A 12,221-nucleotide genomic window follows, 5' to 3' on the forward strand; every position below is an offset into this window, starting at 1 on the left:
ACACTTGTGCAAATCTACACAAACACAGAAGACCAAGCCATTTCCCAGCATCCTTAGAGCATTAGACCTCTGTTAATCCCATCGTGGTTTTCGGTTCAATGCGGCTGCATCTATCGGTCATAGGCCAGCACGCTCCTCTTTCTCCAGCACTCTGTTTTAATTACTTTTCTATGTTTTCGCTTCCCCTAAGTCTCCTTCCATCTTTCCTCTTTCCCCTGTTTTTGTGTGATTACACAAGAGAAGGCAGTCACAGAGGGGGAAATAAAATCAACAAGCTCCAAAGAGATGAGTGAAGAGAGGTGTTTTCATTGGCTGCCAAATAGAGCCAAGTGCTTTAAAAGGTCAGTTCTTTAACGGCTGATATAATAATTTAGTTCACTGGTCAGTGAGAAGCTGTTTTTATCCCCAGTCACACACTTACACAGATTAGCACATGCATATAAATAAACTACTGCTTGCCATCAAAGCAAGTCAGTGTTTTTATATTGAGGCTTGCGCTTTCAGTTTTTAATGGTAAACACCTTTCAGATCAGCTTACTTGCTTTTCACCAGGATATCAGAGAGGTAGGCAAAATGAAAAATTCTTTATAATAAGAAGAGAATGAATGTCATTTCGAAGAGGTCTGCTTGAAATTTGGTTCTTTGAGCTATAGAAGAAGTCAAATGTGGACCCATTTGATGAGATTTATTGGCTATTCACGACATCCATTTTTTTAAAGTCTCCCCCATATGTGTATCATCATTCCAAATAAGTAGTATTAGATTTCTTTGGCTCTCTTCCACAGCATGTCTTTTATCCTGTCTTCCTTCTCTCACCCCAACCGGTCACAGCAGATGGCCCAGCCCCTCCCTGAGCCTGGTCCTGCTGGAGGTTTCTTCCTGTTAAAAGGGAGTTTTCTTTCCCACTGTCGCCAAAAACGCTTGCTCGTATTATTGTTGGGGATCATATAATTGATGGGATTTTCTCTGTTTTCTTTGTATTATTGTAGGGTCTTTACCTTACAATATAAAATCACCTTGAGGCAACTGTTGTTGTGGTTTTGTGCTGTATAGATTAGAATTAGATTTGCTGCAGTCTTACACACAAACAAGTTGTGATCAAAAGGTTCCTGGAATAATCCCATTACAATAAAATAAATGAATAAAAACAAACACATGTGATTTAAATTTGATCGATCTCTCCTACTGCATCCCCAGACAGTGTTCTATATCCACAGTTTCGCATGCATTTCTCAAACTGGCACAGAGGGCAAAGCAAGTTCTCTAACAAACTGACCTGACTTTTGTATGGAGGCTCATGACTGGTAATGGAAGGTGGATTTCTGTCTAGGACAGAATAGGTTATAGCAATTTTAGTAGAGAAGTCAACAGCTTGAATTTGTCCTGTAAATTCATCCCCAGACTTCATATTGACAACAGGGGATCGGAGAGAGAAGTTAACAATGGCACGTCGTCATGAGAACAGAGCACGTTGGGAACAGTATTTGGCCAAACCAATATCGCCTTTGCTCACCACCTGCCCCATTCTTCAGATTTGCCTCCCTGCAACTCATCTTTTTCAGGAAAATCACAATCATGTTAAAAGGTTATGTTGTCACATTACAGATATGGCAAAATAACTGGTACATTTCTGAGGTGAGTGAGCAATGGACTCAACAAGAATTAACTGGAGGCTATATAAAGACCCACTAGAAGATGGCCTTAAGGGGCTTTTGTGATTTTGAGTTTACTACCACGAGTTTACTCATGGTAGGGATGCACTGATCCAATATTTGGATTGAGATCAGTTTGATCCTGACTCAATAATTTGGCCCTGGTATTGGTATAATATCTTGTATCCTTGGCTGTAATTTTACTATAAATACCAGTAAAATTGTTTTTTAAGCCTTACAGATTACAAGTTACAAAAGCAACATTTAATAAGTTAAAGTCAAATACGTATTTTTCGGACCATAAGGTGCACGGGATTATAAGGCACATTAAGCGAAACAAAGCAGTCAGATAAATCAAACTTTATTCAACTCATTCTTGCTTCCTCCACGTCTGTACCATTGATTCATTAATGCTATATTCTATCACAGCTGCTCTATTCCCATGTTGTTGCAGTATATTAATGACTAACCTTCTATTGTGGATGGATTATCTCAGTTGTCCTTCTGACTGAAGTTTGGTCCATTTACAGCATCCCGCCATGTGATTGCATTTGTCTCTAACCATCAGGAACCTTCACGTTAACTTTTATCGAGTGGGAAAAGTGTTAGCGTTCATCCTCCAGCTTCACTGTTTATGTTATGCCAGCGGTCCCCAACCCCCAGGCCTCGGAGTCGTTTGGTACCGGGCCGCGAGAGTTGAGGCTCAGGTGTGAAATGTATGGTTTTTAGGGTTTTTATCGTTATTTTGTCATCGTTTTTATCGTTAACTCTGTTTTCCTGGGTCTTTTCACGTGTGTTATGAATAAATCTTCTTTTTATCGGTACCGGTACTAGTTTTATTTTGTTGTATTTATCCGCGACACCTTAAAGGCCGGTCCGTGAAAATATTGTCGGGCATAAACCGGTCCGTGGCGCAAAAAAGGTTGGGGACCGCTGTGTTATGCTAACATAGCTGTGTTGCTAGCGATCACGTAGCTCATCATTATATACCACCTAGCCCAACTTCAGTAACCTTACACACGTCACTGCTGTTTAGTTTCCTGTCTTCATTTATGTTGGAAGTGATAGCAGAACTGTACGTTTGAATTTTTTCAGAAATCTCTCAGTCAGAACATGCTATATCACGCTTAGGTAACTAGCAAAACTAGCGAGCTAACTTCCTGCTAACTTCTAACTCCGTTAAATGTAATAAATTTCATGGATGCCTGGATGTTAAACTTCATACTTACACCTGATAAAGCAGCAATGCTGATCGTTTTATTAAAGATGAAAGAATTTAGACCGTTTTTAACTCTCAGTGATGCTGCAGTGTTCGTTTGACTTTGGGACCTGAAGAGGACGGAGTTTAGGACCCAGATTACTCCCAGATTTACAAGCACCTTAGTCCGACAAATACGGTAATAACGACGGCCAGCTTCCATGTTCTATATTAAAAAAAAAAGAAATAAAAAAAGAAAAAAGAGCTTTGGTGGGTATCTGACGGACAAACACCAAACCAGTTCCACATCACTGAAGTGGCACCATTTTTACAAACCAATTCTGGTTCATGCGTTTCACTCAACGATCTGCTTTCTCCCTTCTCATTCTCCGTTACCGCCATGCTTTTTTTGGCCATGTGCGTATGAAAACAAAGGCACTGCGCATGCGCATTTTACCCATATATTATCGCGATATTTCATTTTCTTATCGTTGCCTAACATTGTACCGGTATTACCGTGAACGGTATAATATGGCCCAACCCTAATTGGATTCATACTCTGTATCAGTATTGTAAAAGAGCTGTATAAATCTGGATTCCTGCCTCACTAGTTGCTGGAATTTTGGAACTTGATGATACCTTGCACAAGCTGATCCAGGCCTCCCTTGTTTTTAGCTCAAAAAGCACCAGCACAGTAACACTTCATGCATACACATCTTTTCCATTAGCATTTGAGTTACTTATACACAATACTGGTTAAGTGGTGTTTTTAGACACATTGACCCATCTCCCTTAGTTTTCTAAGATAGACTTGGTCCCTGTTCCCTTCTGTTAGTTTCTTTTTTGTTTTTTTTGTTTTTTGTTTTTTTGCATAGCACAGTATCTCTTAGTGCAGTAGCTGGGCATATGTGATTGTGCTGTTTGCCTATGAGTGGGTGTGAGTGACAGAAACGTGTTGAAGGTAATGTCAACAGAAATAAGGAACAATAACAAAAATTAATCCTTTTATCTTCACAAATCAGTCAGTTTACACACACATGAATGCAAAATCAATACTAGTCAGTCACACTATAAAATGTTTCATGTCAATGCCTAGAGAGTTAACGGACCACTTCCACATTCCTAATTGTGGATTGATTGTAATTTTGTAAGCAAATTGACAGAATATTAAAGTTGAATGAGTTTAAATATCAATTACTTTGTACATTTTCAAATGTCAGCATGACAGAATTTTTTTTTTTTTTGTTCCCTGTAACTTCTTATAAATCATAGAAAAACACTTCAAAGTGCACTTGTGCTTTGCAGTCTTTCCCTAGAAGATTTGTTTGTACAGTCAGTACACAGTAGTTACAAAAGTAGTAATTCTTTCAAATGGAAACAAATAGGTTTGGGAAACGCATGAATCTGCACTTTCTACTGTTAGTGATAGTTTAAACCTTTTTGCCAAAGTACCTCTTGGTGCATTTAAATCACCAGGCTAAGTACTTCTACATTTGTGCCTTGTCAGGACTGAAAGCATCAAACATGATGCAAAGAATTAACCTTTCAGTGCACAATTTATGTATCGTAAATAATTTAAATTGAATCTAATATTGGCCTTTTACTGAAGGCTTATTGCACCAAAATACCCTAAAATAGCACAGAACAACATACCTGCAGGTTTTTCATTGCAGCCTTGGGTGAGTAAGTGTTGACTTGAAGGCTCTGTAACCCTACTGGAAATAAATATTGCAATAACATTATCATTTTTAGGGTTTCACTTGCAGTCAGCAGTATTTAAGAATTGCATGATTGGCAAAGGGAGAAAACCAAACAAATGAATCCCACATTGCTTCAAGAAATAGTCTTTCAGTTTGCCTTAAAAGCAAGACGTGTATATATTTAAATGCAAAAACGAAAACTTCCTGAAGTAATTATTAATTTTATAAGTTTTTATATTTTTGTTTTAAAAGACAAATATTAGTATATGTTATCTAACTACTGAGGTTATTAACTCAAAACTAAATGCTTTCTTTACCCAGTAAAAATGAAACCGATAATTGGAATTTGAGTTGGACCTTTAGAGCTCAACTAGCCAACTCTGTCAGACTGTTATGTTCCACTTCTTTATGACGCAATCAAGTCATGCAAAAGCCCCATTTAGATGTCAAAATATTGAAGTACTAACTAACCTAAAGGGAACTTCAGACTGAACAGTCATAAGTCTTACTGAGCAATCATGTTGGCAGCACTACTCATTAGTCTCCTAATCTTAATGTCTCAGAGTGGAGTGGGGGACCATGGCTATGAAGCTGCCATTAAGTTGATCAAGTAGGTACTTTCTATCATACTTTTCTGGAAGCATTAAACCCATGACAATTACCCGAGATAAAAAACAGTCTTTGGCATTTCAGAAATGCCCTCTCTCAGGAAGAAAAAAATACTTTTTTAGCACTGCCTACTCTATCTCTCCAGGACCTGCACAAACTGAACTGTATCACCACAATTAAATAGGTTGCCTTCTCACAAAAAGTCTTCTTACATGTGTCAGGAGAAAATTAGGAAGTTAATGATTAATTAGTTTCATCTAACTGCCTCACTTTCAGGGACCTATTGTTCATTCTGGCACACTGTCACAATGTCATGGCTTTCTGGGACACTTGAGTATAACAGAAGAAAGGTGTTTTATAGTCCAGCAATAAAAAATAAAGAACTCACTGAGTCTGAGTCATGACTTTCCTCTTACCCATCTACTTTTACACGTAGAGCAATTTTCGAGTCCCCCATTATACTCATAGCTGGATCCATTACCTTTGCTGTTACCAGGGCACAAATATCATAATATAAATTTTCAGATGTGGTGAATTCACCAGGCTTATGAAGGCTTGCTTTGCAGCAGCTGTCTGGTCCAAGGTACCTATGGCCATTTTATTCAGGGCCTAAGCTGCCTGAAAATGGATGGAGGGGCAGTCAGACTATGCCAGAAAACTAACAAACCTTGGGATGAGCCTGGCAGCGATGATGCTGTCAGTAGACGGATGCTTTTCCCTGGAGTGCAGCTCTCTGGCTGCTTGTGTTGTCTGCAGCTGCTGATGTAGAATTCCGACTGTTAAAACAGATCAGGAGATTGTACGCTGGGATCTTTGTCTTGGCTTTTCCAGGAGGCTTTGGGCAATAATCATTTCGAGGATCTGATTATTTTTCACCTTTCCCATTGATATCTTTCTTGTTATTTTTGAACGGGCCAACTTGATCTCTGCTTTCTTGGCAGTAGATTCCACTTAAAAAAATCAGATTTGTTTTCCATTTGCATATATTGGGTTTAACCAAAACAGCCGAAAACTTTAGGAGGAAAAAATCATGTAAATTTGCTCAAAATCAACTTCAAGGTAATCTTCTCCTGCATTCCTGGACCATTTTCATTACAGCTGGGATTTTCAGATTATACCCTGGAAGTTCAATTACACCGCTTTCACTTTGCACCACAGTAACTTTTGAATAGGCACTGCTAGTGTTCTTGCCAAATATGCTTGGAACTGGAATTTAATCAGTTAATGCTATTTTATGACCATTCTGCAAACAGCTGACAGTAGAAAAGAATACAGTAATTTTATGTCCGTCTGTGCGTTCTAATTAGAAAGCCTTAAATATTTCACGGCCGTGAGTTTTCTTTGGAAAAGATTTTGTTCAAACCGGTGCTTCCGTCTGCATGAAATATTCAAGCAATCTTGTGGTGTAGTGGAATTTCTATCTACATAGAAATCAATATCATACAGAGTGTACTGGATTGCAATGTAGGTAGAAAATGTGCTGCAAGTGTTGTTACACAGTTTTATTTAAATGACATTTTGGAGTTTATAGTTAATAATTTGCAGTAATAGTGTTGCATTAACCTTTGGTTTCCTTCACTGTAGCTTTGTCTTGATAGTTTACCCACTTGTTTTGCTACATCTCATGCCCAGCACCATTAAGTGAAATTTATATTTTGATTCTAGTCGTGTTGTTATAATAGTTTTCACATCATTATAACTATTAAATTACTGTTGTGCAGTTGCTAATTTGTGGTTTGCCATTTGTCTGATTCCTTTGTCCTCTCATTGTTATTGAGTCTATTATCGCTCAGCTTTAGTAAAGCACAATAATTTATACATGTATAACACACCCCTCATGTCATAGTTTATTCATTTCAACAATTATTGGCTTGTGCATAGAACAACATTTGACCACACATATACACACCCACACATTATATACTTATATATAATAATGTATAGATTGTGTTCTCTGACTCAACTATTGTACCTCCCTCACCTTCTCTTCCTATCTTTCTTACTCTGTCACTTTCTCATAAATCAGTAATGTTGTTATCGGCAGGCAACAGTTTTTCACTGCACAGACTCACATGTGTTCTTAGGCAAAGGCACCCACACATACAAATCTTTTTTCCCCCCCACTGATATACTTAAACTCTTGCCTTTTTTCCTTGCCCTATGTAAAGGGCACCACTTACCCAATAGGTTTGATAAATTTCAGAACTCTCACAGCCACTGTTTTCTCTGAATCCACAAACCAGCAATGTAAAATGCAATAAGGTGCAGTGTCATATTAAAATGAACAATTACTCTCTGGGGGGGGGGCTCATCTTCAACGGATGAAATATTAATATAAAAAGTGGCATTTTGATGTAGTATTTAAAATTAAAATGTAATACATAAATATTAAATAATCCAGAATGGAGACAATTGGCGGTTGCTTTACCGTATATTAGTTGAACTCATCATGAATGTGGTTTGTCTTCTTTTCTGCTAAATGCAATGATTTAAAAATAAATACATAAATAAATAATAATAATAAAATCTTACAAAAACACTGGTTGTGAATGCTAACTATTTAAAATTTTCAGTTATTCCACGAAGCATATTTTGGCCTGTAATTCAAGAATTTATAAGCCAATCATGTTTTTATCTTGTTTTTGTTTTGTTTAAATCAAACATTTCTAATAAGATTAAAACAAAGTTTTTGCTTGATAAGTGTTATGCATATATTTTGGAATTTTACTGAGTGCATGAACAAGAGCAAGCTTTTTACTTTTTGCTTTCCAGAAACATTACAGCTTTTTATGGTACACGCGAGGGGTAAACTGGACTTGTCTTTTATTGCTGGATCTCTGACTAAACATTTGAGGAGTTCTTTATGTTTTTTCTGTCCATTTGTCATCTAACAGGACGGGAACTTCACCAAGACTGACGTCATGTCAAAGCCAAACGAAACCACAATTATTGGGCAGTCTTCCTTTGTGGACTTTGGTGAGAATTATAAAGATTTTTCAGTTTGCTTATTTGCTATGTTTTTGTGTAAATGTGAGACAGTTATCGGTTTGAAACCTAGCAGTGGGATGTACTTTCAGTAGCAGGGCCATATGAACAGAGCCAAAATGGAGCAAAACAAAAATCGAAGAAGACAATGTGTAATGACAATATGTGCAGTCAAGGTGCATAAAAATTCCCAACATTTAGTCACTGTGCGGACGAGGCTGGATTGTACTGAAATTTGTCCTGGTGTGTGTCTGTTACATCCCTTCCTTTCCTCCTGAAGTCCTGAAAGCTCTTTCTGCATTGATGCTTCAAAGGCTATCAAACAGGACTATGTTGTGTTTTGAGGTTTGACAGTTTCACTGTCTGTTTCCAAATACTTACAGCCCAGATATGCTCATTCCTTAACTGGCAGGCTAATCTCATTCATGCACAGTGGCAGGCACACACCACAATATAAAACTCTATTATACACACTCATAATCCCATAGCCAGATTTTTGTGGTTATCTTATCCTTTCAAACAATCTTGGCCAGCGCTATTCATTGTTCAGATGAGCTTTACATTTATCCGCTGCAAATCTCTGCTGGCTCGCTAATCTCCAGGCTGCAGCCTGCATGCCACAAAGTTGGCTGGTCATCTTGACAGTGCTGTCACCTCAGTTAGGGCAGCATTGTCTTTTGGTGCCTTCTTGTGCTTGTTTTTAAAAGTAAGTAACCGTTTCATTTACCAGTCTGATGATGTACAAAGTAAAATGAAAGGGAAAGCACCGTAGTTTTCGGGTCATAAGCCGCTACTTTTTTCCCACACTGTGAACACTGCGGCTTATACTGACGTGCGGCTAATGCATTTTTTTTTTTTTCATGCGGCCAAAAACATTTTGCCTGGTAACAGTAGACCAATAAAATTGATAAGTAGTATATATACGGTATATATTTTTACCGGTTGTTAAGAGATGTTGTAATGTTGTTTGTGCACTGTTCCGTAAAAAAACCATAAGCAACGTAATTTGTGTGTTACTGATACATACGTATATTTAAAGGTAGCCGTGTTACAGACGCTGTTCGCGGAGAAAAAAAATAAAGCATTTGCAGTATGTATTTTTGTATGTTTATGTTACCATGTTTATGTTACCTTACGGATTAAATTAAACGTTAAAAATCCTCACGTGTAATATTTCTGTGTAAATATCTCAGATTACAAGTGAAACGCATACGGCTTAAAATCCGGTGCGGCCTGTACAAGTACAAGATTGATTTTCTTTCTAAAATTAGAGCATGCGGCTTTTAATCAGGTGCGCTCTGTAGTCTGGGTATTACAGTATGTGAATGATTGCTCAAATGGAGAAGAGTCAAAGTTATCAAGCTGGCTCATGAAAGCAATACTACAAAACTGATATAGAAACATCTGATCGAACTGAACATCTTAAATATTGTTTAGTCTTAACATTAGTGTGGGATTATTTGAGCACCAGTAACTGTAATTTAACACTTGTGAAGTGTTTCGGTCCTTGGCTCATTATATACTCTGTCTCAATGTCAGATTCTCTTGAAGCATGGAGTTTTGTTTGGATGAATCTCAAATTGATTTTGATTTGACTCCAATAACACTAACTCATTCACTCCAATGTGCCAATCTATTTTGAACCTGCGAGCAGCAGGAGATCCTCCTACACAACTCTGTTAATAATTTCTTGAACTGAAACCATGGTAGACTGATCCTCTGGACTCCATTATGAAAAAAGACTCTAGACTGATTTTTATTTTAACTTTACAAGTGAGTATTTCAGGATTGAGCTTACTTTTATATGAGATTATACTACTTTATATAATGCAATAATTATTTTCTTTCTCTCTTTCTGTTGCTTACATCTCTAAGTCACTTTGTTTTTGACAGATGCCATGTAGTTAATTTTTTTTATGATTCTTCTTCTTGTTATTATTATTCTCATTATTATACTTGTTAAAATAACTTAAATTACCATGAAACTACTATGGTTGCAGAATGTTTTCAGAAATTGGGCTAACTGACCAGTTTACTGCTCACACTAACAATAATTAGTTGTGATAGTTTCATTAGCAATGAAAAGGATAAGCATATAGGAACTGTAAGACGCTGTTGACATAGTATCTGTTTGAACAGAGTGGTTTGTGGCTTATGTAAAATTGACGCCACAGTTGAAAATGTTGCTGGTTTAACCTCTGCAAGAAACTCCATAGCTGAACTTGCGTATTTTTACTGCAAATTGTAAACCATTAAAGTAAAAAAAATGACCAGAAAGCTGGTTTTACTGGATTCAAAAAAAGTGAATTCATTTCAGTGTAAGAGTTTAAAGAGAAGGTTGTGTTTCTTTATTGTAAGATGCATAACAGGAGTGCCCAAAAAAAGAATTCTTGACTGATATTTTTGGATAGAATAACCTGCACGACCTGAGACCAGCTAATAAATACATTGCACAACTTTATGAAATTTCAGCCAAAAGTTAAGAGGGTTTTGTTAGAGGCAGTAGAGAGATAGTATTTTTTCATGTATATGCAGGGTTTGGTTTTTCTCCATCCATCCGTAACCTTCTGATTCCACAAAGTCATGGTAGCAGCAGACTAAGCATGGTAGTCCAGATATCGTTCTCCCAAGCAACTTTCCGAGCTCCTTCTGGGGGATCCTGAGGCATTCCCAGATCAGATGAGGATTATAATCTCTCCAGCGAGTTTAGCCTGCGGTCTCTCCCCACTGGGCATACCCAAAAAATCTCCAAAGGGAGATGCCCAGGAGGCATCCTGAGAAGATGCTGAACCACCTCTACTAAATCTTTTTTCCCCTTTTATATTAGAATCATCTTGTATTGTTAGATGCTATCCCTGTAGCATACTCTGGCTTCAGTTCAGACTTTTTCATCTTCGTGTTTTTTCCCAATCATGGCACTGTAATGTTTTCGAACTGCACTTCTCAGAGATCACTACGCATCCATCATCACATTCTTTCTTGCTGTAGTGGTCTTTGAGAAAGGCGAGTTAGATTATGCATAAGAGAGGAAGAAATCAAACGCATCCCTCGTAATTGAGGAGCTTCAAGATGGGGGCCACTTGATGTCTTCAGGGCAAACGATGCAGTGTGCTCATTCATGTAAGGTCTCTTCTTCCTTGGATTTTATGTCTGCTGCTTCATGCTGACAACACATTTCTTCTGCTGTATTTATTCAAAACAATCAAATGCACCCTCTTCTGTGAGCCAGGCAGTGAATATTAAGTAAGTTGGCAGGATAGCGCTATAGATATTTGTATGAAAATTAAATTACAAGTATGCTAAAGAGTAGATTTAAAATCTCACGCATGTAGTATCTCTTAGTTTGTGGCTCTTTGGCTTTTAGCTTTAGTTTTGTTTTTCTGTTTATCTTTTTTTTTTTTTTTTAATCTATGTAACCTTATCACTTAGTTTGAGTTATGTTCTGCTATTAGCTGTGTAATGTTCAATGCATTTTTAATTAACTTTTGGGCTTGTGCGGTACTCATGCACATGAACACAAACACATGCACGAACGGCTTCACACTGATAAACACATCCTTATTGGCAAGATTAATGTGTTAATCTCACTGCAGCAAAAGGGTGTCCATCAAATATTTAGTGAACAAACTCCCTGCGCCAAAATTGGCAATATTGTATGAGCCAAAGGGAAAATGACCTATATGCTGTGGCTGCATGTGGGTGTCTTTGTGTTGAGGGAATCTGCGCGCGTGTTGAATTTATTATCTCAGATTTTTTTTTTAATAGCTTATCTTGACGTAATTTTTTTTCCTTTTTTTGAAAAAAAATCATAATTTCTCCTTCAGTTTGGAAATGCACACGTCCACATCTTGTTCTTGTTAACTGGTGGAGAGAAGCCTTTAAGTGTCAGGCTTCTAATAATCTGCCAAGTCCAGGCAAAAAGATGCCTTCAGAATACAGAGGGATTTTTTTTTAATTGTCCTGGTTTGTCTTGCTTCACTTAGCCCCTCTTCAGCTGTCAGTGTCTTTCTTTATTTCTCTTGATCTACTCCGTATCTCCTATCTACGGCTTACTAATTTTCTGCTCTTGTTTTCTTA

The 12,221-nt window shown here is 37.5% G+C and overlaps 1 protein-coding gene across 1 annotated transcript in view; it reads left to right on the top strand.

Moving 5' to 3' along the window:
- The window catches only part of itfg1 (integrin alpha FG-GAP repeat containing 1), a 148,242-nt gene that overhangs the window by 27,848 nt on the left and 108,173 nt on the right, over positions 1 to 12,221 (top strand). Inside the window, exon 8 of the mRNA XM_040011120.1 lies at positions 8,054 to 8,135. Within this exon, the coding sequence (XP_039867054.1) occupies positions 8,054 to 8,135 (82 nt within the window). The remainder of the gene's footprint in view (positions 1 to 8,053; positions 8,136 to 12,221) is intronic.

This window comes from Simochromis diagramma, unplaced genomic scaffold, assembly GCF_900408965.1.
Source record: "Simochromis diagramma unplaced genomic scaffold, fSimDia1.1 OVJJ01000603.1, whole genome shotgun sequence".
In the NCBI taxonomy this organism is placed as follows: domain Eukaryota; kingdom Metazoa; phylum Chordata; class Actinopteri; order Cichliformes; family Cichlidae; genus Simochromis; species Simochromis diagramma.